At 49.9% G+C, this 22,532-nt stretch overlaps 10 protein-coding genes across 10 annotated transcripts; 6 read left to right on the top strand and 4 right to left on the bottom strand.

The window, feature by feature from the left end:
• Positions 1-452: 452 nt before the first annotated feature.
• On the bottom strand, positions 453-993 carry An16g01700 (uncharacterized protein; the record flags this gene model as incomplete). Its single annotated transcript, XM_059744940.1, has 2 exons — positions 453-785; positions 847-993. The coding sequence occupies 2 exons, from the start codon at positions 991-993 to the stop codon at positions 453-455; spliced, it is 480 nt and encodes a 159-aa protein (XP_059602711.1).
• Positions 994-1,364: 371 nt separating this feature from the next.
• Positions 1,365-2,578, top strand: An16g01710 (uncharacterized protein; the record flags this gene model as incomplete). Its single annotated transcript, XM_059744941.1, has 3 exons — positions 1,365-1,632; positions 1,759-2,225; positions 2,303-2,578. The coding sequence occupies 3 exons, from the start codon at positions 1,365-1,367 to the stop codon at positions 2,576-2,578; spliced, it is 1,011 nt and encodes a 336-aa protein (XP_059602712.1).
• Positions 2,579-2,848: 270 nt separating this feature from the next.
• On the bottom strand, positions 2,849-4,224 carry An16g01720 (uncharacterized protein; the record flags this gene model as incomplete). The annotated part of the gene is made up of 7 exons (XM_059744942.1): positions 2,849-3,227; positions 3,283-3,338; positions 3,396-3,480; positions 3,530-3,726; positions 3,780-3,884; positions 3,951-4,097; positions 4,156-4,224. 7 exons carry the CDS (start codon positions 4,222-4,224, stop codon positions 2,849-2,851), a joined length of 1,038 nt encoding a protein of 345 aa, XP_059602713.1.
• A 1,718-nt stretch (positions 4,225-5,942) lies between these two features.
• Positions 5,943-7,373, top strand: An16g01730 (uncharacterized protein; the record flags this gene model as incomplete). The annotated part of the gene is made up of 1 exon (XM_001397449.3): positions 5,943-7,373. The coding sequence occupies one exon, from the start codon at positions 5,943-5,945 to the stop codon at positions 7,371-7,373; it is 1,431 nt and encodes a 476-aa protein (XP_001397486.1).
• Positions 7,374-8,013: 640 nt separating this feature from the next.
• Positions 8,014-9,146, top strand: An16g01740 (uncharacterized protein; the record flags this gene model as incomplete). Its single annotated transcript, XM_001397450.1, has 3 exons — positions 8,014-8,408; positions 8,463-9,047; positions 9,101-9,146. The coding sequence occupies 3 exons, from the start codon at positions 8,014-8,016 to the stop codon at positions 9,144-9,146; spliced, it is 1,026 nt and encodes a 341-aa protein (XP_001397487.1).
• Positions 9,147-9,590: 444 nt separating this feature from the next.
• On the top strand, positions 9,591-11,324 carry An16g01750 (uncharacterized protein; the record flags this gene model as incomplete). The annotated part of the gene is made up of 1 exon (XM_001397451.3): positions 9,591-11,324. One exon carries the CDS (start codon positions 9,591-9,593, stop codon positions 11,322-11,324), a length of 1,734 nt encoding a protein of 577 aa, XP_001397488.1.
• A 775-nt stretch (positions 11,325-12,099) lies between these two features.
• An16g01760 (uncharacterized protein) lies at positions 12,100-14,547 on the bottom strand (the record flags this gene model as incomplete). Its single annotated transcript, XM_001397452.1, has 2 exons — positions 12,100-14,023; positions 14,081-14,547. The coding sequence occupies 2 exons, from the start codon at positions 14,545-14,547 to the stop codon at positions 12,100-12,102; spliced, it is 2,391 nt and encodes a 796-aa protein (XP_001397489.1).
• Positions 14,548-15,797: 1,250 nt separating this feature from the next.
• On the bottom strand, positions 15,798-16,833 carry An16g01770 (uncharacterized protein; the record flags this gene model as incomplete). The annotated part of the gene is made up of 2 exons (XM_001397453.1): positions 15,798-16,484; positions 16,567-16,833. 2 exons carry the CDS (start codon positions 16,831-16,833, stop codon positions 15,798-15,800), a joined length of 954 nt encoding a protein of 317 aa, XP_001397490.1.
• Positions 16,834-18,160: 1,327 nt separating this feature from the next.
• An16g01780 (uncharacterized protein) lies at positions 18,161-18,801 on the top strand (the record flags this gene model as incomplete). Its single annotated transcript, XM_001397454.3, has 2 exons — positions 18,161-18,464; positions 18,518-18,801. The coding sequence occupies 2 exons, from the start codon at positions 18,161-18,163 to the stop codon at positions 18,799-18,801; spliced, it is 588 nt and encodes a 195-aa protein (XP_001397491.1).
• A 1,996-nt stretch (positions 18,802-20,797) lies between these two features.
• Positions 20,798-21,543, top strand: An16g01790 (uncharacterized protein; the record flags this gene model as incomplete). The annotated part of the gene is made up of 2 exons (XM_059744944.1): positions 20,798-20,856; positions 21,072-21,543. The coding sequence occupies 2 exons, from the start codon at positions 20,798-20,800 to the stop codon at positions 21,541-21,543; spliced, it is 531 nt and encodes a 176-aa protein (XP_059602714.1).
• Positions 21,544-22,532: the final 989 nt, after the last annotated feature.

Genomic DNA, 22,532 nt, shown 5'->3' on the forward strand with positions numbered 1-22,532 from the left:
TAATATAGCGAGTAATAAAACCGCAGATGTGACTTATCGCCAAAGTTAGTGGTTCTCTAGGCCCCGACGAGACATTGAAACACTCATATCGAAATTCTACCCGGCCTTATCCTCGAAATACTAGGCACTCCACCACCCAATTCACCCCGGGTCATCATCGGGAGCAGATACCCCAGGCTAATAAGAAAGGTATATCCCATTCACATGATAAAACTCTCATACCGTGAGTTGAGTGGACTATTGGCTAGGGTCCGAAGCTTCAGCCAATAAAAGTCACTGTCCTGTCTCGCTCGGCCAGTACGTAAGAGTATCCGTAGGGCTGGTCTAGAAATAAGTGGCTCTTTCTAAGACATTTCAATATCCAGGGGCTGGATTGATTAGAGAATAAGTCTTAGAGCAGCCAACAGTACAAAAGAGAATTTTTGTATCCTCCTCGATATATGTAGCTCGTTTTACGTAGTGATCTTCAAGCAGGAGTTACTAATATTACGTGAAAAGGTAGGAGCTAATAAATTATTTTGGGACACGGAAGTATCAGACCAGAAGGAGCTTTCCATGATGCAATGGCTCTCGAGGGAATTGGACGTGCAGAGTTTGTAACGGCCACTGCGACAGTACGGGCAGACATTACAGGGGTTTCTAGGCTCCAAAGCAACACGGTCGTTGATCTTCAGCCCTTGGAAATTGCCACCTGTGGCTACTATCACGCCCGAGGACTCATGGGCGAGAATGAGGGGCTGGGTGACTTCGTACTCACCGAGCTTTCCATGCTGCCAGTAATGAATCTGCATGGAGACAATATGAGAGAATCATACTCCTTATGAGTAAGGAAGAATTATCACGTACATCTGAGCCACATAGGCCGGTGGCCACCACGCGGACAAGAACATCCCGATCGGACTCGATGGTCGGGATACGGCGCTCGGAGTGGGTGAAGGTGCCTCCGGGGTGCAGGACCAAAGCACGGTTTACCGATGGCTGCAGTGTCGACATGACGATATCTGGATAACAGGTGACTGACAATCTTTTCATTCCATGCATCCGTGCACTGCTTCAGTCAATTCTTATAGATTGAGCATCGTTTCACGTTGCATAGAGGCTTGAACAGCGATTGGCCCGGCACTATCGCCGAACGAATCAGTGGCGCCGCAGGCTGGAAATAACCCCGAGACCCTTTCCCCACCCCTACCCCACATTCGTCCAGTTGTTCATCGATTCCCCCGCGTCTCGGGCGTATCGCCGTCCAATTTTTGAAGTATGGCAAATTCAATGCCCCAAGGAGTGAGGAATCACATAAATATGGCACTTTCCCGTACATCTCAGGGTAATATCTTCCTCCTAAAACGTTACGCACATCTAACACAATGGAAATCATCCAACAGAAGCCCACCAACTACGCCATCCACACCAGCCCAGCCAACGACCTGCGGCTAGTCGAATGCGAAATCCCCAAGATCGCACCAAATGAGTGTTTAGTGCACGTCCGCGCAACCGGTATCTGTGGCTCTGATGTGCACTTCTGGAAACATGGCCATATCGGGCCTATGATCGTGACGGGCGACAATGGCCTGGGGCACGAGAGTGCCGGCGTGGTATTGCAAGTCGGCGAGGCCGTTACACGCTTCAAGCCTGGTAATTCAAACCCTTCCTCAACCTACTTACAGCCATCCACTAACCAGTCCCCTTCTTAAGGTGACCGCGTCGCCCTGGAATGCGGCGTCCCCTGCTCCAAACCCACCTGCGACTTCTGCCGAACAGGCCTCTACCATGCCTGTCCGGACGTGGTCTTCTTCTCCACACCCCCGCACCATGGTACTCTGCGCAGATACCACGCCCACCCTGAGGCCTGGCTCCACAAGATTCCCGACCACGTTTCCTTCGAAGAGGGTTCTCTCCTCGAGCCACTGACCGTGGCGCTGGCGGGTATTGATCGCTCTGGATTACGACTCGCCGATCCACTAGTCATCTGCGGCGCTGGGCCAATCGGTCTGGTTACTTTACTCGCAGCTAACGCTGCTGGCGCTGAACCCATCGTCATCACCGACCTCGATGAGAACCGTCTCGCAAAGGCGAAGGAGCTGGTTCCTCGCGTGCGACCAGTTAAGGTAGAAAAGGGAGAGAGCTCGGCTGATCTCGGCCAACGGATCATATCTGAGCTGGGACAGGAAGCTAAGCTTGTGATGGAGTGTACGGGTGTGGAGAGTAGTGTGCATGCGGGTATATATGTATGGCTCTCCTCCCTTTTCCAGTCGAAGAAAGCATCGTATCGATTGGGATTGATGACTGACTGGTTTTGATACAGGCAACCCGCTTCGGAGGCACCGTGTTCGTGATCGGAGTCGGCAAGGACTTCCAGAACATCCCGTTCATGCACATGTCCGCAAAGGAAATCAATCTCAAGTTCCAGTACCGATACCACGATATTTACCCCAAGTCGATCGCTCTGGTTGCTGCGGGGATGATTGATCTCAAACCGCTGGTGTCGCATCGGTTTAAGTTGGAGGAGGGGTTGAAGGCGTTCGATACGGCTAGTAATCCTCGGTCGGGGGCTATTAAGGTGCAGATTTTGGATGATTGATTTATAGAGGAGAATAGAAAATTAGCAGTTTCAAGATAACCTAGTCCGGGACATCAGTCCGTTCCTAAGATTCTTTTCGCTGGTGGCCTCTTTGGTGGTAGTTATCCTACTCCTCATGACGTTGAACCCAAAGTACTTCAACTATGGAACCATATGTCTATCATAGGATATCCAAGTGCCCTGCTATGTACATCCGTCCACAGAAGCCAGTGTAACAGCACATACCACCCCTCCTCCACAGAGACTGAACTAAGTTGTACAATCCTGGAACTAAGCCTTCGCCTTCAGCACCCTCTGCTGCTCCGCCCAAGCAAGCGCACTCTTCCTCACACTCTCCTCACCCACCTCTGAGAAAATATCGACACCGATTCTAGCCGGGAAATTCATCCGCTGGTGGCGTTCCAGTGATTGAATGGTTGAGAATGCATCGTCGGGAAGGATGAAATCTGAATAGTCCATATTAGCACAATGAGGACATATGTTGTGGGTGGGAGAAAGACTACCTTGGAAATTACTCTCGATTCTCTCCGGAGTGACGGACTTGGGGAGCACGACAGTTCCGCGCTGGACGGCCCAGCTGATGAGGACTTGCGCAGGGGTTTTGTTTAATTTCTTGGCTGTTTCGATGACGAGGGGGTCGTCGACGGCGCTGGGAGTTTGTCAGTTTCTTGCGAGATATGAAGAGCTGGAAACGGTCTGCATACCGAGGGATGTTGTAGATGTTGTTGCCTAGGGGGGAGTAGCCTGCTACCACGATGCCCTAGACAAAGTTCGATTAGTATGATAGTCGTGTTGTTGAAGATGTAAAGTATCTTACTTTCTGCGTCGACCACTCCAAAAGATCCCTCTGCTGAAGGAACGGATGAGCCTCGATCTGGTTGACTGCGGGAGTAATCTTCGCTCTGTAGATAGCGTCAGCTATGATACATACGCAATAACAAGCATACTCACGTCTTCAACAACTCCTCGATCTTCTCGCGAGTAAAGTTGCTCACACCGATGGAGCGGACTTTGCCTTTCTCTACTAGTTTCTCCATCGCTGCCCATGTATCTTTGATTGGTACGTCTACCACGTCAATCAGGCCCGTTTGTTCATTGACAGGCTGGATGGTGGTAGTTGAGTATCGGAACGCGACGGGCCAGTGGATCTGTACAATATTTAGCAGGACTTCAACGGCTAGTAGACACATCGTCAACATACAAGATAAAGATCCAGATAATCAGTCTGCAAATCAGCCAGCGATTTATCCACAGCTTCTTCGACATTTTCGGGATGGTGGTGGGTATTCCATAGCTTGCTTGTGAGCTATACATTCAGCATGAGTTAGCCCTATATCATAACCCTCTCTTTAGGTTTTAAGGGCTGGCTCACGAAAATCTCCTCCCGCGGAACCCCAGACAATCTCATCCCGTCTCCCACTTCCTGTTCGTTGCCATACACTGCTGCCGCGTCAATGTGCCGGTAGCCGCATTTCAGGGCTGCGATGACGGCGTCGCGGACTTCGTCTTTCTTCGATTGCTGTTTGATTGTGTCAGATCTGAAGCGGGCATGTTTTGCGTAAAAGCGATTGATATACCCATGTTCCTAGGCCGACGGCAGGCATGTCGTAGCCTGTGTTGAGCTTGAAGGTACGGTTTAATGCCATGTTTGGCAGGGGGTTGTTGCGACTAGTTGGGTGTCACGTAGGGTAGTGGTGCGGATGGTAAGAGATGGTTGTTTAGTAACCTGCTTTGGATAGCCGAGATTGAGTCAGAATCCGATGGTTATGCGGAGGTGATAATGAAAAGGTTTACTATTGATCTTGCAGCTTCTATTCTTCGGACAGGAGTATACATCGAGTATAAATAATGCTGTTCTCGGAAAAGTCGTAGGGTGTTCGGATGCTTTTCCGGGGTATTTTCCGAGCTTTCTATAGGATAATATCCAACGCTGTGGGGTTGACGAGATCGCCCATATCCAGAGTAGTGATTGTATTCCCCCAAAAGTAATAGGAAATAGAAACTACACGAAAGCGAAATGAAGGGCTACGTTTATTGGAAACGCCTGAGGGTGTTGATGTATGTCTCCAGGGCTTTAAACAATATAGATCGAATGCCCTAACAGACGCTAGAGCACCGAACCAAGAAAGGTCGCATCGCGATATTTTACGGGCGCCTTGTGACTTTATCGGATTAAAGGAGGATAACCTAGCATTAATTCCAGAATTGCACAACTCGAAATTTGGCGTAGATATAAGGAGTGCTTCAGGTGCCACATGGGAACGAGGGAGCATATTTTACCTGGGTGACTACTACAGCTCAATGCTTTAAGATCAACCATCACATCCTTGAGCAGACTCATCCCCGCAGTTGCACGTGGGAGCAGCCTTTGTACACCCAAAATGTAGGTAGTTCACACCCGAGATTCGGCTCCTGTTATAATCGTCTTTCCATCTTGTTTCATACTATGGGTTAGTCCTAACCTAGGTTAAGAACGTAGGGACAAAGGGGGTATCGAGTACGATTTAAAATTCCTTCATTATCAAGTCTAAGCATCTGCAATACGCATAAGATATAATTCCATCAAATTCAGCGCAAGTTCAGGATAGATACTGACTACCCCCACTGGAGGCACAAGAGACTAGGCTGTAAAGACCGGTATCGCCCAATATCAAGGCAGATCAACGCATACATATCAAAAGGTTCGGGACTATAAGTGGAACATAGAATGTAGAAGGAAATGGGTGATTATCTATAGCAACAATCATACAATAGTCAGGTGATGCCATCCGGAATCTTCAGTAATTGATAAGTGTGAAATGATTGGTCAACATCTCCGCCTTACTTACGCTGCAGGGACTGGGAAAGTCAAAAGTGGGGAAGGGTCCTGTGTTGCTTCTCCTCGGCATCGGAGAGCTTGTCCAGGCTCTGGGAAAATAAGAAACTCACCAGCAACACTTTCCCAGACATCCATTGACTTTCCATCTCGACATCTATCTCGTATTTACACTCTGCTTCTTTTCCCTTATCAAAGTCAATTACTTATCAAGACTCTGCTGCTGACTCTTCGTGACAGCCAAGAGACCGGCTACAGCCAAGGCGGGCTATCCAAGCCGGCCAGCCCAACGATTCGCCCACGGATTCCCCTCCATCTGCATCCGGGTCTAGACTGGCTCAACCCTGTCGCTCCTTCTTTCCTTCTCCAATCCTGCCTTCCCGGGAAACACTCTCGCGGACCCCGCCGTGGACGAGTCATCATGATAAGAACCTTCTCCGCGGGGTTTCTTCTGGACCCCTCCATGCATGCATGTCTTTACGCCCTTTATAGATAGCCTGCTGCTTCCCCTCACTTCTCCTCCCACTGTGACACCACGCTTGGCTCATCATGCACTCTTTGCAGTCTTCTCGTCTTTGCCTGGCCTTGATGGCCATGTCTCTAGCCCTTCCAGCATCGGCTGAGAAGGTACTAGGAGCCTACATCTTTGCTCGACATGGAGACCGCACGGCAAAGGTCCTGAAGGACACGGAGTTGACCGATCTGGGTTACCGTGAGGTCTATACCACCGGTAGCTACTGGCGGAGCCGCTACATTGATTCGGGCTCTTCCCTGCAAATCCAGGATATCAGTGAAGACATTGTCAAGCTGAGCCAAATCAGTGCCTCCACCCCGTCCGACGATGTGCTGCAGAACTCCGCCACGGGCTTTTTGCAGGGAGTCTATCCGCCTGTCGGCTCGTCAGCCAACGAGACCCTGGCTGATGGAACAGTCGTCGATTCTCCTCTGGATGGCTATCAGTTGATTCCCTTGGCCATGACCGACTCGGGGTCAAACAGTGAGGATACCACCTGGCTGCAGAGTGCGACCAACTGCCAAAATGCGGAAGTCAGCAGCAACAACTACTACACCTCGTCATTGTATAACTCACTTCTTAATTCTACCACGGATTTCTATCAATCACTCTCGTCGCTATTGAATAGTACCTTCTCCGAGTCTTCAATGAGCTTCAAGAATGCCTACACCATTTTTGACTACCTCAATGTCGGCTCCATCCACAATACCACCAATGTTCCAACAGCAGAGCAACTGCAACAGGCCTTCCTGTTGGCTAACATTGAGCAATACAACCTGGCTTACAACTCGTCGGAGCCCATCCGAGCCGTAGCAGGTGCCATGCTGGCAGGTGATGTTCTTCAAGGCTTAAATAAGACGATTACATCCAAGGGTAAAACCAAGCTGAATCTTCAGTTCGGCTCCTACGGAACATTCCTCTCGTACTTTGGTCTGGCACAACTCCCCGCTGCGGATGTCAACTTCACTGGAATTCCCGACTATGCCTCCTCCATGGCATGGGAACTAGTGACCAACTCGACCTCGAATGAGTTTCCTTCCACTTCCGATATCAGTGTGCGGTTTGTCTTCCATAACGGTACCCTCAACGAATCCAAGAATGATAGCCCTACTGAGTACCCACTCTACGGCCGGTCAAGTGCCACCATTCCCTGGTCCGACTTTGTGAGTCTGAGCACCAAGATTGCGGTCACGTCGCAGTCGCAGTGGTGCCAGGCGTGTGGCAATACCGATGGACAATGTGCGTCCTACTCGACCAGCTCTAACTCTAGCTCTACTTCTCCAACCCAGGAAATGTCAAGCAGCGGTATCTCCAGGCCGGTAGCGGGCGTTATCGGTGCCATGGTAACATTGGCGGTCATTCTTGGTGCAGAGGCTCTCCTCCTTCTGGTGGGAGGATTCCGCATCACCAAGAAAGGCAGAATTGCACAAAACGCGGCTGCCGACGAAGAAGACAAGGCATCTTGAGTGAGACCAAAAACAGTGAGCATGTATTGTTGACGAGTTTGGATGATCATGATTTTGCGACGGTTGGAGTATCGTCATTCCCAGTCTTATGCTACTTTTTTAGCGTTAGCTGGTTTCATGTCGGGGCCCTGATCCGAGTCGATTTGGGCCTACCTTAGTACCACAGTCGTTATGATATTCTACATTGACGTTGTCCATTTCTCCATTACCCTCACTGCACGAAGATCCTCGTAGCTATCTCCGTTTACTCCTGCATACTGCTCATTTGACAATGAATTGACACGGTTCAGCGATAATCCCATCTTCAAGGTGGATGAAAAGAGAGATCAAGAAGTGGGTTCACTGTACATCGAAATGGGTCGAGGCCTGGATGCGACGAACACCCCGAACCATGGATAGATGCACCTCTGGTTCCACCACGGGGAGGCCCGCCATCGCGACACCTAAGCCGTTACATCATGACCTCGGCTGTCCTGGATACAATCACAAAGTTTCTTCTATGACGAGACACTCGTCCTGTCCTTACGACTACCACTCCAGACACATCTACAGTCATTTTCCATGAGGGACTCCGGTGCGCTCTCTAGCCCGCGAACGCGACACTCGCAGCCAGCCTTGCCGGCCCAGCTTCTACTCGACCATGCAATTCCTTATCCGCTTAACTGTGGCCGCTCTGTTGGTCCTCACTGTGCTCTGGGTCGGATCGCAAGTGAGCATAGTCCAGCCACAGCAGGAGATAATCCCCGAGACGAATCCGGTGGAGGATGAATATCGAGCGGCCACACCTACCGATTCTATACAGCCGGATATTGCAGATATCTCGCACACTCCTTCAGCCTCGCCTTCTCCTTCAGTCAGCAGGAAGAAGCGTCCGTCGATAACGGACCTCCTCCCATCCTACCAGAAGGACACTGCATCCCCTCAATGGGCCATCGACAACATGCTTGACACGACACAGACACCCATTGACGGCGTCATTGTCGTCGGAAGACTCAAATTCGAGAGACCTGACTGGCTCATCAATGAATTGCCTGAGTAGGTCTCTTTGATCGCATTCGACTCTACTACTTCCCACTGACAATCCCACAGCTGGCGCCACGCAATTTACACGCGCGACGACCGTCGGCACCCCCTCAGCATCCCCAAGAATAAAGGCAAAGCCAGCACCGTCTACCTCCAATACATCATCGACCACTACCACCATCTGCCCGCGACGATCGTTTTCCTGCACAACCACCGCAAACCAGGTCACACTGAGTTCCGCGACTACGGAAACGTGGCAGCCGTTACTTTTCTCCGACGGGATTTTGTGCAGAAGAATGGTTTCGCTAATCTCCGCTGTACTACTAGCAGTTCTTCCAGTCCAAGTACCGAGTGCGGGAACGTGATTCGTCCGGTTTCCGATAGCAAAGAGAGTAGTGCGCAAGCATCATCTGTTGAACAGGAGTACCCAACTATCTGGAAGACGTTTTTCAATAGCACTGATGTGCCGGAGATGATTGCGACGCCGTATTGCGGGCAGTTTGCGGTGTCGAGGGAGCAGGTTCGCAAGCGGCCGAGGGAGGAGTATATGAGGTATCAGCAGTGGGTGATGGAGACGAAGTTGAAGGATGAGGAGATCGAGCAGGTGATGGGGTCATTGTGGCATGTTATTTTTGGGAGGGAGGCTGTATAGTAAGTCAAGTCATCTTTGTCAATGTTGGAGATGATATGCTGACGGGTGTTAGTTGTCCTGATACGGCCAAGTGTTTTGAGGATGTTTATGGGTTGTGATTTTCAACTGCTACGATAGTATAGTTCGATAGTGAGGTAGTGACGCTGAATAGATATAGTCACTTATGTTCAAATTTGAAATAGCAGCAGCAGCGGCTGAAGTAGAAGGTTGTTGTAGAGTAGATCAAGCGGATGGAGCTACGCTATTAAATACCACCGCCGCGCCGGCGCGACATGACGTGCGTGACCCACGCAAATTTCCAACTGCTTCAACTTCCATCTCCGACCTCAACCTCCGCACGCGCGCTCCCCCCAACGCACATCAGACCCAACTTCGGGTCACTCTCACTCAGTTCGATGAATTGAACTAGTTCTCATCAATTCAACCACTAACCCCCTATCCACCTACCTACGCGCCCACCCACCTTCAACCGCGCAGCTCCAGCTGCCACCTATCACCACCAAACAACCACCACCCCAATACCCTCACATACTACCACCAATATGTCGACACACTACAACACCGAACCCACCGCGACCGCCTCCGCAACCCTACACACGACCCTCGGCCCCCTGCACATCGCGCTCTTCGCCTCCCAAACGCCCCTAACATGCCGGAACTTCCTCCAACACATCCAAGACAACTACTACGCAGGGACAATCTTCCACCGGATCATCCCAAACTTCATCCTCCAAGGCGGCGATCCAACCGGTACCGGCTCAGGCGGAACATCCATCTACGAGGAACCTGAATTTGAATACGACCCGACAGCGCGCGATCCCAACGAGAAAGTCGTTTTGCGCGATGAACTGCACAGTCGGTTACGGTTCAATCGGCGTGGATTGGTGGGGATGGCGAAAGCGGAGGATGGGAGCTACGGAAGTCAGTTCTTCATTACGTTGGGGGATGCGAGTCGCGAGTTGAATGGGCAGTGTACGTTGTTTGGGAGGATTGAGGGAGACAGTATTTATAATGTGTTGAAGATTGCGGAGGGGGAGGTGGTCGAAGGGACGGAGAGGCCGGTCTATCCTGTTAGGGTTACCGGGTGTGAGGTGGGCGAGTTGGGGCCGTTGGAGGGGAAGATTGTGAAGAGGGATTTGACGGCGAGAAGTTCTGCTACTGCTGCGGGTACTGGTGAAGGGAAGGGGGAGAAGAAGGCGGCGCAGGCGAAGAAGAAGGGAAAGGCGAAGGGAGGGAAGACGCTGCTGAGCTTTGGCGATGATGAGGGAGAGGAGGGTGAGGAGATGCCTGTCAGGCCGGCGAAGCCGAAATATAATGCTGCGCTGGTGACGGATACAGCTGGGAATGGCGATGCGCAACCGGCAGAGAAGAAGAAGCTGAAGGCGAGGAAGGCGTCGCCGTCACCACCGCCACGCAAACGCGCATCACCCACCCCTCCACCCATCGACCGACCCAAGACTCCCGACCCAGCGACACAACTCCCTCTTCGCGATCCAGAATCTCCCGAGCGCTCTCCCAGCCCGGAAGAACAGCCAGCGCAAAAGTCCAAACTAGAGCGGACCAACGCCGAGATCGAATCCTTGAAAGCCTCGATGCGCCGCACCGTAACCACCGAGTCGGACACAGGACGCAAGAAATCCGCATTGGAAGCCATGATCCCTCAGACAGCAATCCGCGGCCGCAAACGCCCACCACCCGGATCCTCAGCAAGTAACAGCGCCAGCAACGGCATAACGGGATTCTCCAGCACCAGCGACAACGCTGCATTGAAGATGTTCAACGCCTTCAAAGCGAAACTCGAAAACGCCGATTCAACCACCACTACCAGCACCAGCACTAGCAGCAAACCCCAACCCAAATCCCAGAAAGAGAAAGAAGAAGACGACGAAGACGACGAAGAATCCCAGCTCTGCGACCTCCACTTCATCGTAAACTGCCAATCATGCAAATCCTGGTCTGACAACAACGCAACCGCCCCCGATGCCGCCGATGGCGACGAAGGGACACAGTTAGGCGATGACACAGACCAAGGATGGTTAACGCACCAGCTCCGCTTCGGGAAAGATACACTGGGCAAGGACCTGGAATGGAAGAAGGAGCATCCGGACGATGTGGATAGTTTGATGGTGATTGATCCGCGGGAGAAGGAGAAGGACATTGTTGCGTCGGGGTCTGGGTCTGGGAGGAGAAAGAGGGGAATGATGGAACGGGACCGTGAGAGGGATAGGAAGAGGGGGAGGGTGGGGGACTTGGAGTGGGAGAAGGGGAGGAAATGACTTTTCTCTCATTGATTAGTTGATGTGTAGCATATTATATCATCTTATACTATAACTACTACTTATACTACCTCGTTCGATTAGTATACCGGAGCTGAATGACAGAATAGAGCGTCAACGACATGATCTAAAGAATTACTACAGGCAACCACAATCATACTACGACGAAGCATATAAGAAACAAAACATAGTATCAAGGTTAACTCGAGGGGAAGAATAAGAGAAGAGAAGACTAATTCCATTTCATTCAATGATATGAACAAACATGCGCCGCTGTCATTAGAATCGTGGTATGTGTAGAAGCATTCTTTCGCGTACGGTAGGGTAATGAGATAAGGAAACAAGGTGATTCGGCGAAGGGGGAGTTGTAAGAAAGGGAAATGATGTGATTGCTTTTGCTTTTTGAGAGGCAGTCAGTCAATAGAAAGAGGCGTGAAGCCAGTCAATCAATCAATGAATCAATCAATCAATCAGTTCAACCAGCCAACGGAATAGTGGATGTCTTGATCTGTTGCTGCAATCAGGTAGGAGGAAATGGGGGAGGGGTATAAGGTCTTGACGGGTTTAGTGGTTAAAGGGTAGGTAGGGTAGGGGCAGGGGGAATTATATGCAGCGATATACCTGATCAGCTCATTTAGAAGAGAAAAGGCAAGACAATTGAGGAAGTATAAGCTTTTATTCGTATTCGTAATTCCAAGGTTGGCTCTTTATATTGCCTTCCGCGGACACACAACCCCGTTAGTAATGTCATCAAGCAAAAAATGATTAAAAAAAATCAAGCCTTCTTGCGCCGCTTCGCGCCGCCGCCATTGCCCTTACCTCCCTGAGAATCGTTAGTTTCGGACCCGCCATATTGCAAGCCATCATCCACCGTGTTGGCCGGGCTGGTGCTCTCGCTGTCTGGAAGTGCCTCGGTGCGATTGGACTCGTGGCTGATGGGAATTTGCGCATCCGCGCCGACTCCTGAGCTCATTGGGTTGGTTCCATAACCACTGCCGTCGAAACCGTTGTAGTATCCGGCCGTCGACTGCGGGTTGGCCCCGCTGAAGAGATCACCCTCTGCTGGGATTTGATCGAAATCAAACAGCTCGTTGGCATCCTTGATCACGCCGTCCTCAGGACCCGTCGTCGCCGTTGGGTCAGCCGATGTCGTGACCGGCACCGAGTGAGACGAGTCGCCGAAATCTAAGCTATGTTTATTATGTTCGAGGTCTCCAATGTCCGTGAAGTAGTCGTTGGTGAATATCTCATCAAGGTTTAGTGGGGGAGGGGGGACGCTGCCGTCAGTGCCAATGCCAGGGATGGTGCCCGTAGGGCTCAAGGGTTGAAGCAGGTTGGTCAGGTTCTGCACGGAACGGTCTTGCTCTGCTTGCATCTTCACCAGGTTATCGATCTCCGCGCGGGTGTTGGCCAGCCGGCCCGAGTAGTTGTGTGGCATCGGTGGTGGCGTCGGTGTCATCAGCGCGTTGTTCTGGGACACCGGGGGGCTGGTGCCGCTGGAATTGCTCTCGTTGGCCATCAGACGGAGCATATCTGCACGCTGATTGGGGGTGAGTGGCGAGTTTCCACCGGATGTTTCAAGCGATGACAGCACATTAGGGAAGTCGGCGAACGTCGTTGGCATGCCGTTGCGAGCATTGGAGTTTTGAATTACTGACATAATGTCACGTTGTGGGTACTGTTGATTTGCTGGCACCGGCGCCTCCTTCGGCCGCGGGCTCGTGTCAAACACCTCCTCGACATGGCCAGGCTGCGACGCACTCGGTTGCCGGCCATGGCCACGCGGTTGTGAGCGGTCATAGGCGGCGGCAGCAGGGGACAATGTTGTCGCACGGCTCTGCCGGTCAGCCCCCGGGGGGGCTTTCAGCAAGAGCGGTTGCTTCTTCATTGACCGTTGGCCACCAGGGCTGTTCAGATTGGACGCACCCAAGGTGCTCAGCGTATAATCGTCCCCCATGTCGACAACGTTGCCTTGGTCTTGAGAGATAGCTCCCGCGAACGAGTTCGCCAGATTCTGTGGTCCTTCCTGCCCCTGCAGACTGCGATTGTAGACAGTTGCTAGGAACGTGAGGATAGCATTGATGGAGTTCTCGTGCCGTGTATGCTGCTCCTGGAAGTTGGCCGCCTGCGCGTACAGTTGCTCGTGCTCGCGCCGTAGTTTGCTAATGGTGTTGGAAATGATCTGTTGTTGCTGCCGAATAGCTTGCAATTCTCGATACACGCCTGCCAGTTGGTCTTTAGGCATGACATTGTTCGTGATGAGAGACAATTGGCGGTTGCGCGCACGATCATCTCGAGCTCCAACGCCATCATCCCCATAGTCATCGTGGTCCTGATCCTCCGCTTCCTCGGTCTTCACACGCACATTCGCTTTTCCAGACTTGCTACCCTGACCCGCCGTGTTCTTGGGCTTCTGGATCAACCATAGCAGGTCAGGATGCCCGCGCTTGAAGTATGGGTTGGCGTATTCGCTCGGGCTCTTGTTCTTCCGCTCGCTGGCACGCATCGAGTTGTCCGACAGTCCGACTTTCTTGTGAAAGCCATACATGTTCAGCTGGCGAACGAAAGAGGCGTAGTTGTTGTGTTTAAAGAGCTCCGGAATGAGGGTCTTCGCAAACTCATCTTCGTCCATAACGATGAAAGAGTTTCCATCATCAGACCATCGGATAAGTTCAGTGTTCTTCGACTCGTCCAGAAAACTAGATTCAATTCAGTTAGTATTCCTTCATTCGCTACACGTCAGTGGGTAGACCTACCTGCTCAATTTTTGCACAAACGGAGGGATCTGCTTCCGCTTGGCCTGCGCCTCCCTCTTCGCAACCATCGCGCGCTTATAAAGGTCTTCCAGACTCTCCCCCCATCCCCCGTTTTCTCCAGTTCCAGTACTATGATCCGAAAACGGTGGTGTCTGTTCATATCCTCGACCGCGGTTTACCAGTTGAGTTGGGGTCTGACGACGCGCGAGCTGCCCCGGTGCAGTAGCAGTAACGTTGGCCGCAGGCACGTCCGGGCTGGACGTGTAGGCCGTGGCGCTGTAGGGGTTGGCATCAGGAAAGGAGGGGCTGGAGACGCTCGAGGAGCTCTGACCCCATTGCAGAAACTGATCGTTGGAGAGTTGGTTTCCGGGGTTCTGAGGGTAGCTGGAGAGTGGGCCCAGCTGAGGATGGACGATCGGGGATGTGCCAGGCGCAGGTCTCTTGCGGGTAATTCCTTGAGGACTCATCACAGGCGACAAAACCCACGGTCGGTAAAGAGCAAAGACGTTCTAAGGGGCGAGTAAAGTCGCGTATACGATGGCCTAGCGTCGTCCACTAGGAGGAAAGGAAGAATTACGGCGATTGGGCGAGAGGCGACAGAAGTACTTAGTCGGTCGGGTAAATGGCGGGGTGAGCGGAAGGCCTCAGTTGGCACAGGCAATCCCAAAATGAGGGGGGAAACTTGTCATCAACGTCGTGATTGTCAAATATGTCCAGGGCGATGTCGCTCGAGAAGGATGAAGAGCGCTCAGCAGCGGAGGAGAGCGTGGGACTTCAGGCGCAAGTGTCAATGGCGGAGACGCGACGGCGCCGCCGCAGACGCTAGACGTAGTAGCAAGAATCGAAACTTCAGGCGGGCGTCAGGCAAACCGCGAACACGGCAGTTCTATATTGGTCCGGAAAGATGCGTGTGTATGTGATGCAGTTGCTGTATCCGAATGACTTGAGCGAATCGAGGCTGGCGATGGAAATTCAACAGAGCCTATATAACACGGGAAGGCTCTGGGGCCGAAGGTGAGTTCAGAGGATCGACCGAGCCGGCGCAACAAAGGCAGGTACAAAGCGCAAAAGAAACAAAGCCTTCCACCACAGGGAGTGAAGAAGAATGGGCGCGACGGAGAACGGGATGAAGCGATGAAGTTGGATCTGAGGGGGTTCAGGACAGGCAACGGCGTCTGTCACCGCCAGCAAACTCGGGAACTCAAGATGCTTGGCGGGCGGTGATGATCTCAAACCTCGGCGGTGAGTCGTGATTGGCCAATGGGCTGAGTCAGCGTACGGCACGTGGGTGAGGGATGCTCAGTCACAATTCGCAGTTTTCCGTTGTTATTCAATCTAGTATCACTCCTGGGCGTCAAAGACTCGTTCTCTTTTACGGGCAGCAACCATCGTCAACGGCAACCATCGCGGCTGACCACGCTACTGTTATGACCTCTACTAAGTACTTGCTAGTGAGGTTGGCTTCCTTCGGGACGGCAAGCTCCCCACTGCCCCATTATCCAATCACCACCCGCTAATCTTTGCGGCCTCGACTTGGCCCATTCTTTCAAACGGCCTGTCCCAAAGCCTGATTTCCTTCCAGAGGTTTCACGATGCTTCTATCGATTTCTGACCCTTCAAATTTTTTCCCTAGTCAAACATCTAGGGGCTGGCTGAAGCCAGGCACAGATGTACAGGATGAAAGACAATCAGACGCTCAAACCATCAAGAGGATCAGCTATTCCACTGTCTGGTCACCAGTCAACTGCTGGAAGCGTTTCAGTATTCTCTGCCACAGGTCCGGCTGGTTCTCTGTAAACCGCTCGATCTTCTGCAGGGCAGCCAAGTCCGCCTCCATATGATGCCGCTTGGTCGTACCGTCCAACACCGTAGTGTATCCCAGTCCTAGAACAAGACAGTAAAGGGCTGCAGCTGGCGAGATGTCTGCCTCGTGGGCAAGCAGCTGAACGGCATCCGAGCGAATCAATTCAGGGTTTGCCGATAGCGTCCAAAAGCTCTGGTAGATGATCTGATTTTCCCGGCAAAAGGCCCTCAAGGGAACATCGTATTGCGTGTCGGCATAGAATCGGTTCTGAACCACAGCAGGCTTCACTTTCGCTTGGGCAAACAGCTCTTTCAGGATGGACAGAGTGGTATTGGATATACCCAGGTTACGGACCTGGTGAGGAACATAGCTTTCAACTGCTGACCAAGCCTCCAATGTCTGAGACATCGTCGGCAGCGGTGAGTGCAGGATGAGCATGTCAATGTATGCATCATTCACGCTATCTGCCGTGCTCGACGGCCGGAGATTATGCAGCGACGACTTGATAGACGCATGGACCTGATCGGTCACCGAGGCCTTGGGGTCATACGGCATATTATCTGGACTCTGGCCATTGACAGAAGTAAATTTGGTTTGGACCTGACATGAATTAGCAACAGGCAGACATGAAATGCATGGGAGAATTTCTAATTTTGGGTTTTTCCGTGGATTGACCACTTACATGAAGATCTTCTCGTCGGACATAGCCGTCCTGGAGGGCCCTGCGTATGCCTTCCCCGACCAAGTCCTCGCGATAATGCTTGGGTTGGGCAGCAGTGTCCACGGCGCGGAAACCAGCTCCGAGCGCCTGGTGTACCAAATCGGCGGTCTGATCTTTCTTCCAAGCGGTACCGTAGATTAGTGTGGGAATGATGGCAGGAGGTGCGTTTTGCACGGGGCGGAGGACATGACTCTCCCAGGAGAGTTTGCTCATTGCAGCGCGAGCCATATTGAGGTCGATCAATTCGATTAGTTGGAAGAAATGCAGGGTTGTAGCCGAGATGCCTTGTCATGATGCCCTGCGGATGAACGGATGCAGGAAGAAAGCAGCGGTTAACTCCGACCGGGTCATCCAAGGTGCGAGCACCTGACTTCATGATGACCTAACTCATAGTGACCATAACAGTAGTGGATATCGACAAGACTTTGCAAACATAGGTATTTGGATGTGTGTGATAGCGGTGGTCTGCAGCAAACAGTTGACTAGTGATAGCAGCTTTGCTCCGGTCCCTCACATCGGCACACAGGCAGCATCATTATCCGAGCTTTAAGTGGCAGATGCAGGTGTGATGTTTCAATAACCTGTGCAGGAACTAAATATAGCGGGGAGGCAGTGCATCCATCCGATGCCAAAACTTCACCCGCGGGTGGAGTAGGAATAGCTTGTACTGTGTACCTGGGCTTTTCCCGATTGTGAGCATTGGGCCACTTCATTCGAGACAAATTCCCATGCAGTGTCATGCCAGCTGATGGATAACTCTCGCAGACTTTGTTCATCGTTGGTTCCAGAAGAGCCCCAACTAACAGTGTCACAGATGACATCATACCTTTATCCCATACTTGACTGCAGTAGAAACCTCCCTTGACTCTATGCCAAAACAGCACTGCACCAGCAGCACTCAACATTCCATGTAACCCCGGGAATCAACCCGATCAATCAATCAATCAACCCACTCCACAAAATACTTACTATTGAACTATCGAGACCCACACCCCAGGGACTCCAACTGCAACGGCACGTCGGGCTACCCCACCGTGGCGGTGCCCTGACACTATCAAACTATACAGCCATTCACAACAATAAATCCAGACTAACTTCCAGGCAACTTCGTTCTCATCTCCGAGATTGGTGTTATCAGAGATGATCAGGGTCCTGCCGCAGCTTGGCACGACCCGAATTGCATGTAGCCGAGCTACTGTTCCTTACTTCCACCTCTCTCTCGTGCCGAATCAGGCAAGCTGAAGACCTCTCACGAATGTAGGGAGGACAGTTGTTTCCGATATTGCATTGAGGAGTAGTTGCGCATATGATCTTTCTCCTAGCAGCATGTCACCTACCCCGACTAGTAGTACAGAAAAACAAATATAGAAACAATGTAGGTAGTGGTATACAGAATAACAAGGTATAAATAAGAAGCAATATCCTGTCCAGCATCAATCTATCATCATCATCATCATCATCAACTTCAATTCCATTGAGAACATTTCAAAATCATAGCTCAATTACTATCGCAAGAACAACAACACAAACAGCAGCAAAAGCAAAAACATCAAAAATGCACTTCCATCTCATCCCAGCTCTCCTCGCCATCACCACCAACCTCCTCCTCACTCCCCTCGTCCGCGCCGACAACGACCTCGACTCCGACGATGTCCCCGACCGGTGCTGGTCTGTCTGTGGTCCCGTCGTAGGTATAACCCAAGGCTGCGACCACAAATACGACGACAACGACCGCGCCGAGCTCAACTGCATCTGCAACTGGGTCGAGGCACCTACTCTTCTGCCGTTGTGCGAGGCCTGTATTGCCAATTACCGCAGTGAGCATGATCACGATGATGACCATGATGCGCATGATAATGGTGCGTTTCCTCCCTCCCTCCCAGAAAGAGTTTTGTTATACTAACTATAACAGACGCCTACGACATCCTAACCTCCTGCTCCCTATCAACGACAACCTGGAACGCGGCGGCTGCTACTTCTGCTCTTCAGTCTGTGAACAGCACCAGTGCTACTGCTACTGCTACGGGTTCTGGTGCTGGGGCTAGTGGTACCGGTTCTGTGTCTTCGACCGGTGGTTCTGCTGCTGCTGCCGCTGCTACTGGTGATGTTAATGCCGCCGTGGGGGTGAGCGTTCCGGGGCTTTCGTCTGTGGCGGTGATGTTGGCTATGGGGATGGGGTATTTGGGTGTGGTTTGAAATATAGGAATTGGTGACTGAGGAGATGAATGGATGGTCATGGTCATGAATCACGAGTTTATAGTATATCGATGAGGTGATCGGTGGTTTTTGTATACCCGCTGGGTTATTCGACATTATATTGAGGGTTAATGTTCGGAATAACTGGTTTTGGAGGATGTAGTGTGGGTATTATATATGATGGTTATACTTAGGACGTTCATTACACTAGGAATATGATATATGATTTTGTTCTTCAGTTTTGAATGAGTTGTAGTGTTATTGAGAGATACGGCTATCTACAGTGAGCGTTTTTCGGATATTTATTATATTAATACCATAGTAATTGCCATTTCTATATTTGGTTTTCGGTGCTACGTATAATGGTCTACATAGAAAGATGAACCGAGCAAATAACTTATAGTAGAAGCTGGAGCACCTCACTAAGAGAGCCAATCATCTATCCTGATATACTGATGAAATCTACCCCAAGCTAAATGACACACCTCATCTATACACCACAGCTGCTGGCTACTATTTGTTTTGGTCAATAACAATAGAGAAGCAGCCCCCTCTTCTAAGGAGTAATGATTTAGTTATACCAACTATTATGCGAAAACATGGCAAGGTTTACTCTTTCAGAACGGTTCAAACCGACAATATTGTGCATACAACAATGGGCATCAACCATAGACAATGATTTAATGTTGAAACATGTTTTGAAATATAATAGTGGTATTTCGGGAGACGTGCCTGCTGATGACTGCAAACAAAGTCCAATCAGTAGTAAAGATACATTTTCTTCATTATAAAGTCAGCTTCGGGAGAACACTTTCAATTAGTCCATTTAAAATCCGAACTATGCTTTCCAATCAGATGAATGTCTATGGATGCTAAGTTCCTGAGTTACTGGTATTGTGGCCTTGAGCTGGGACCAGGATCTGAGACATGGCGAGGCTCCTTGTTCATATATATATAGACGTCTGTTATAGCTGCCGGCATTCAAAACATTGTGCGAGATGTCACCGACCTCATTCCGCATAAGATAGTATGAAATATACCATGCCATAAAGTGTTCAAAATGAGCAATCTTGTACCTCTTGGCCAAAGAAGACCTCGCAGTTCTCATTAGCGCGCATACTGCTGAAGAATGAGACCTCCAGAATTGAAATAGTTTCACCCTCAAATAAGTCATACGCAGGAAAATCAAAGGAACTCCAGCTATGTACTTTCATCTCCTGTATCTGTGGCATTTTAGAAGTACTGCTTGGCAAAATAGCAGCAACAGGATAATAAAAACATAATGATGCTGGACCCCAAACCCGAAGAACGAATAATAGCCGGCAACAAAAACATACATCCTGACACACAGGATCATAAATATCAAAGAGACGAGTAGCGCGATGACACAGCTCTCTTTAAACCTTATTGTCTGCCACTGACCATCATAAACTGTACTCATTGACCAGCAACACTCCGAACATAAAGTACATTTTCCATATCCCCGAAATAGACGCTCTCGCACTAGCCCATATCACAAAGCGAAGGTCCTTTTATTCTGAATTGATAAAGGTACACTGCATGAACAGAGTTTGAAAAGATGCGGCTCAGAGCATATATCGAAGTCAATTGGAGAAATAGGGACATATGAAGAGACCGGAAAGTGCAAACAGGGAGCGAAGTAACTGCGTGGCAAGAAAAATCACCCGTAAAGCAGGGACAGAGCTAAATATCATTGACAAGGTTTGTGCATACGGACCGTCTAGAATCTTTCACCGCACCGTTGTGATATATTATATAGCACTTCACAGGGTGTTCTAGGAACCACCTATCAAACAGGTTCCCTATAAAAGCACTCATTTCGACTGTACAGTCTTATGATGTGCATTGGGCGCCTCAAGTCTGAATAAGTGGTATGTTATCTCTGTGTTAGCACAACTATTCATATGCACTGCTTGGGCGAACGACCACTTTATTTGAGAATATGTTGGTGCTGTTAGTCGGCACGGTATCAACAATGCTTAACCACAATGACTTTTTACACGCAAGAATAATTAGTGAAAAGAATAGTGAGTTGTATATCTTTATGCTTTGAGCTCGCTTGGATAGAGTCGAGCAGTAAATTCTTGCTCCATTTTACTACCGAGTCCGAAGACCATAATGCGTTCAGAAGTTAGACAGAAGCACAGTGGCGTTATGCGATAAACACCAAACACTACTTGATTTGATTCGTACATCGGTATCTATTTTTTACTATACTATATTGTACTACCTACTTACTACCAATACAGCATGATTGCAATCATCATCACGTCACACAGTACTCCAGTACCTGAAGAACCTGTCATGGCCAGTAGCCGCCACCATTCAAAACAAAACGTGCATCACACCCTCATGCCCATCTCCTTGCTTAAAATCGAAATTGCTTTATACTCCTATCAAAGACACGGTCTACGCTCAGATAAGCCCACTAACTACCACCACCTTCCCATCAAACATCCATCTCCGACTCGAATGTCCAACAAGGAGCGAGCACGCCAGCCACACTCCAAAAGCCACCTAATCTCCATAGTCCGTATAAGCCACACATCACAGCCACATAGTACCCCCAAAAGTAATCCAGTCATTAGAGGCAACAAAGCACACGCATTCTGCCTAAAGCCCACACCCGCACTTGCACTACCAACCGGTGAGGATTACCTTATCCTGGAAATAAATGCCACGAATACTACTTACTACTCACAGCCACACACCTGCAGTTAAGTACTCACTCAGCCATCCACAACACTCCTGTGTCTCTCAAACTGCTGACAGAGTATGTCCCAAGTTTAAGCAGCATTCCAACACACATGATTTTAAATTAATCGATTAGGTAAAAGAGTACTTAAGCGAAGCGATATTAACCACCACCAAAATCTAACATTCCATTCATTCCTTCATTAAAATCTCATCGAATGGATGAAAAAGTTGGAATAAAAAAAATAAAAATATTTAACAACCCACCAATCCATTGATTAGTAGGTTTTAGTTAGCACTTAGTTTCCTGCAACATGCAGAGAATCTGCAACCTGGGCGAATACCGTAGGAGAACTCGGGCAGTGCAGACAGGGCAAGGAAGGGAAGGGAAGGGAAATTCTGATAATTCGGAGTTGAACCCTTGCATGAGATTTGCTGCACAGATGGATGGTTGAGTTAGCCAAGGGGAAGATTTCTTCATTTTCCAGTATGCTGTAATGGAATATTTCCTAAGTACTCAGTTCTGGATTTCCTCGCTATTCTACTATGGTACTTGTTTAACTGGTTGATAGGGATTGTTATCCACTAATGTTCACTATTTCTACTCTTCAGGTAGAGTTCCCTAATCCAAAACAATTATCCCTCTATCAGGTGGCTAAGGTTAAGTGAGACGAAGTATCAGTTTCACTTGTTTCATTTTCCGAACTCTCGCTTCGATTCCTGTGGCAACAACCAGATGGATCAGGTGGCTTACATGGCGGCGCGGCGCTTGCATTGCATTAGGCCCCGGTTGCCGGTGCCTAGGATGAAATAGATCAACTTAGACTAGACTAGACTAGACTCTGTACTTAAAACGCCTCCTTCGTTCTGCTCAGGTCCATAAAAAATAGAAAAGAGAAAAAAGGCAATGTCGGATGTTCGGGAATAGATTCAGAACACTAAGTAGTAGGAGAGATTTTTTTTTTTTTATTTCGAAAGATTGGGTAGGCAATGTTCATTGTAATGCTAGTATAATT

This window comes from Aspergillus niger, assembly GCF_000002855.4.
Source record: "Aspergillus niger supercontig An16".
Taxonomy (NCBI): Eukaryota; Fungi; Ascomycota; class Eurotiomycetes; order Eurotiales; family Aspergillaceae; genus Aspergillus; species Aspergillus niger.